At 30.9% G+C, this 4,381-nt stretch overlaps 1 protein-coding gene across 1 annotated transcript; it reads right to left on the bottom strand.

Moving 5' to 3' along the window:
* Window positions 1-216: 216 nt before the first annotated feature.
* Window positions 217-4,152, bottom strand: LOC146948784 (aspartic proteinase NANA, chloroplast-like). The gene is made up of 2 exons (XM_085744989.1): window positions 3,236-4,152; window positions 217-1,224 (listed from the first exon to the last, which is right to left on the bottom strand). Exons 1-2 carry the CDS (start codon window positions 3,943-3,945, stop codon window positions 399-401), a joined length of 1,536 nt encoding a protein of 511 aa, XP_085601115.1. The 5' UTR covers window positions 3,946-4,152; the 3' UTR covers window positions 217-398.
* Window positions 4,153-4,381: the final 229 nt, after the last annotated feature.

Raw genomic sequence — 4,381 nt, 5'->3', positions numbered from 1 at the left:
AGACTTTTAAATAAATTAGGACAGTCCAAGAAAAAAGGTCTACTATGACAATAGACCAGACTTGAACCTGCAAATTTTCTGTAGGTCAAGCTTTAGCCGTTCAAAAGTTGACCTGACCTGACATATTCCCACCCCTGATTGCACTTACTATGCCCAAATAACCACTTTTTCATTGTATGGATGCAACAACATACCCATACCATTGAATCATTAACATCAGAGAAACTCTAATTAGATTTATGATACATGTTTACATGTAATATATTACACAACATTTGAAAAACAACAAAAAAAAAAAACAACAAATCTAAAGAATAATAATCCAATTCAATCAAATACACAAAATGTAATCTCTCTCCATGAGAATAAGAAAAAAGATTCAATACAAGAACAACTCTCTAGTTGCATGGAGAAGGAGCAAAACCAATAGTGTTTTTATAAATATCAAATTCCCAAAGATGATTTTGCTGCATAATATTACCAATAATAGAATTACGTGTTCCATTTACTGGCAAAAATCCAAGACACTTTGTTTTTGGTGCAGCATCAATGATGTAACTCTTCACTGGTGGTTCAAACCTTATTCCTCCACCAAAATGAAACACTAACCTAGGCGCAATACTCTCATCAAAACCTTCTGCATCAAAGCAAACTTCCAAACCACCATTATTTGGATCATTAATGGTTTTCACATTGTGCAAAGATTTTTTCAATGCCTCTACAACAGGATAATAGGCTTCAAGAACAAGTGCAGTTAAGGTAAAACCTGAGTCAATGATCATCCCTTCACCAGCTTCAAAATCCCAAACCTTTGGTGGGATTTTCAGCATTTGATCGTCGACGGAGATGCCGGTAACATTCACACCATAAAATGGTTGATACAAAAGCATATCTGTTCTTTTGATTTCACTCAACAATTTGACTTTTGGAGTTGTTCCAAATGTTAGGTAGCTTGAAACATTTTTGTGGCTCAAATGGTCAACAAGACAATAGGAAAATTTTGAACCAAATTTTAGACCAGCATTGTCAACAAATGAATGGTGTCTAAAGCCTAAGGCTAATATTCCACCAACATTTTCATATGGGAAACCTGGACTATTTATCACTGATTGTGTGCATCCAATTGTTTGATTTTGAAGCTTTCCTATCTTTTTATTGCTTAGGTTTATTGATATTGTGTCAGTGCCATAGAATCCCACAGCAGATGATATTCCACTACCATAGCTGTCAAAGATAAGATTTTTCAGAAAAAAAGTCAATAATTGAACATTAATCATAGAGTACTGGTTAGTAAGACCTAAAATAAATATGAGAAATTTAAGGACAAATATTAAGGTACTAAAGATGAAAACTATGTATTAAAAATTGTACCAATTCATTTATCAAACTTTTGATAATTTTTGTTTTTTCAATTTTAGTTTGAAAGGAGTGAAGGATATCTAGATATAGTTGTCAAGGTGAACAGGGTAAAAGGTTGGGCTAATTGCTGGCACAGATTTAACAAAGAGACTGATGTTCCTGCATGCCTTGAATGAAGAAATGTGGGACATGTGATGTTACCTACCAACATTAATTCTCATTTATAACCAATGGTTGGATGCTGGAAAGAATGGTTGCTGGGTCATCTTTTTGTGGTAATGTATGTGTATGAGGAGTACTTTTTTAAAGGTCCTCTTACCAAATGTCTCATGAGCATCAAGGAATTAAAAAAAAAATTGTTTTTAAAATATAATATAAGTCAATATATGTGAGGATGAAAACCTTCCATTTAGTTTTTTAGAGATTAAAATCAAAATTCGCTATATTTACAAGGACAAAAAACTTATTTAACCATATAATCAAACACATTGATTATTGATGGGTATAAACAGTCTATTATCAATGTACCATTACTCCTATCAGAACTCTAAATACGTTGCCGTACTAGACAATGTTCTGCTCTCTTAAGTGCACATTAATTTTGGTACAATTTGAACCTTATAAACAAACCAACCAATTGAAATTGAAATCTTTGGATATGTCTTGTGGCTAGAGTAATGTCATGAAATGCTTAATTTTTTTATTTATTTTTTGGTACAATGAAATGCTCAATTGTAACACATAGTCAAAACGGAATAGAATAATATTAAAATGAAATTAAGTTCAACTATCTATTAAAAGAGACATGTTCCGAGTATTTTGGCTGGTTTTTAAAAATGAAACACCACTACTAATAACTTCCTCTGTCTCACATTATACTCATTTCGGTTCTACGTATAAGAAAAAATTGATTTTTTAGATTCATTGAGTAATTGATTTATCTTGTCTAGAATATAGACCAAATTTATCATTTATGCAATGAATCAAAAAAGTCAAATATTTTTTATAAATAGGACCGGAGGGAGTAAGTGGTTTTGGAGAGAAAAAAATTTGTATTAAATTATAGTCGTTTTACAATATCAACAAAACATTAATGTTATTTTTTCTATTATACCTTTGATTATTTATTACTTTTTTTCTTTTAATTACATGCTCCTCCCCAACTGTCTTAATTTGTGATCTCCCTTTCCCACAAAAAGAGAAGGTAAATTTGAGGTCCAAAAAGGTAGCCTTTAATTGTTTCAAAAAAAAAAAAAAAAAGATAGCCTTTAATTTCTCATCTTTTCTCTCTGTCACACACTCTATTCATTTAGCAACACTTGTTTCCATGAAAAAGCAAAAAGTAAAAACTTAAATTTCCATAGAAGCATAGTTAAATATAGAGATATATTAATATGTATTGGAGCATGACCCTTAAATATATTGAATTGAGATGGATGAATTGAATATTAATCAGAATATAGATTTAGAAACAAATAATTAACACTAGTATTGTCTTGAAAATCAAAATGGTAATTTATTTTGGAACAAATGTTTTACAAATGTGTCACGTGGATGGAAAGGATGAATTAGTAGTGGTGTTTCTTTCTCTGAAACTTTTACAAAGAAATTAGAAGATTTTTAGGCAGAAACTTTTCAGAGAAAGAAACATTAACAAGCATTTGTAAAACATTTGTTAATGTTTCTTTTTCTGAAAAGTTTCTGCCTAAAAATCTTCTAATTTTTTGTTCTCCAAAACAATCCTATTAATCTACTTGCAACAAAAAGCTAAAATTCACCATCAAAACAAAACAAAATTAATTTTTTCCAACACCCCACAAAACAATTTTCTAGCAAAAAATAAAACATGAAAAAAGAGGGAAGAAAATAAACAAACCTGACTTCATAAAGGCATGGATCAGAAGGACTTTGACAATCAGTCAAACTATAAGGAAGTTCAGCAATGCACATTTTAGATGAACAAGAAATTTGATGAAATGTATGAGAACGATGAGGACAAAACATATCATCACAAGGATTATGAGAATGAGCCCTTCTTCTTCTTGCTGTATGAGATTTTGTTCTTGATTTTGTCTTTGACCCTCCTTTATGTTTATTATGTTTATGTTTATGTTGGTGATTATGATGAACCTTTCTCATACATTTAAACCAAGTTAACTCACTTCCTGTATCAGCAATAAGCCAAAACTTTTGCCCTGGTGTTCCAACTGTAACACCAACAAAATATTCACCAATTTCAACATCTCTTCCTGAATGCATTGAAAATTCAAAATCTTGTTTCATTTCAATGTCTTTTCTTCTATTATTACCATGACCACCTTGATAATTCATTCCTATTCTTTGATCCATCATTTCCCTTCTAAATATATCCCTTTTGATGAACCCTTTTATAGCTTCAACTTGATCTATCTCCCCAAGAAATCTTGAATCATGCCTATGGATAAGTTCTAGACTCATCTTCTCCATATTCTCATGCTCTTCATGATCTTCCTCGTTGTTGATGCTATGAACATGAATGATTTGAATCAATAAAAGGGTCATGAGAATTTGTGTACTCCATTGCATCAATTTCCTCTTCATTTGCATATTAGATATTTATGTTTGTATGTATGTAAAAATGTGACAATGATATAGAGAGATAGATTGTGATAGAGATATGAATATTTGTACTTGTGATTCAAGGGTTGTAATGAAATTGTGAATAAGAGGGTAAGAAAATAGTGAGAGAGAAGAAAGAGGCTAGAAATTAGAGAGATAGATTGTGTTTTACTATTTGAGGTGTGTCGAGGCTGTAAAACACAAACGACAGATATATTCATATATATAAATAAATAAATGTGATGAGATTTTTGAGAGGTACAGAACAAAAAGTGTAGGACCTTTGTTTTAGCCTTTCTTTTTAAGCATCTATTATATCTGTTTTTCTATATTTATACTAACTTCTATTTCTTGATTTTATATGCAAAAATATCTATACTCATGTTGTATAGGGAAGTTGAAAGGAGGTGTATTTTGAGGAGAT

Source organism: Medicago sativa, chromosome 2 (assembly GCF_051527215.1).
Source record: "Medicago sativa cultivar Bolivia chromosome 2, Bolivia_mono, whole genome shotgun sequence".
In the NCBI taxonomy this organism is placed as follows: Eukaryota; Viridiplantae; Streptophyta; class Magnoliopsida; order Fabales; family Fabaceae; genus Medicago; species Medicago sativa.
Note: the sequence above shows the minus strand (reverse complement) of the source record. Positions and strands in the feature narration are given on the sequence as shown.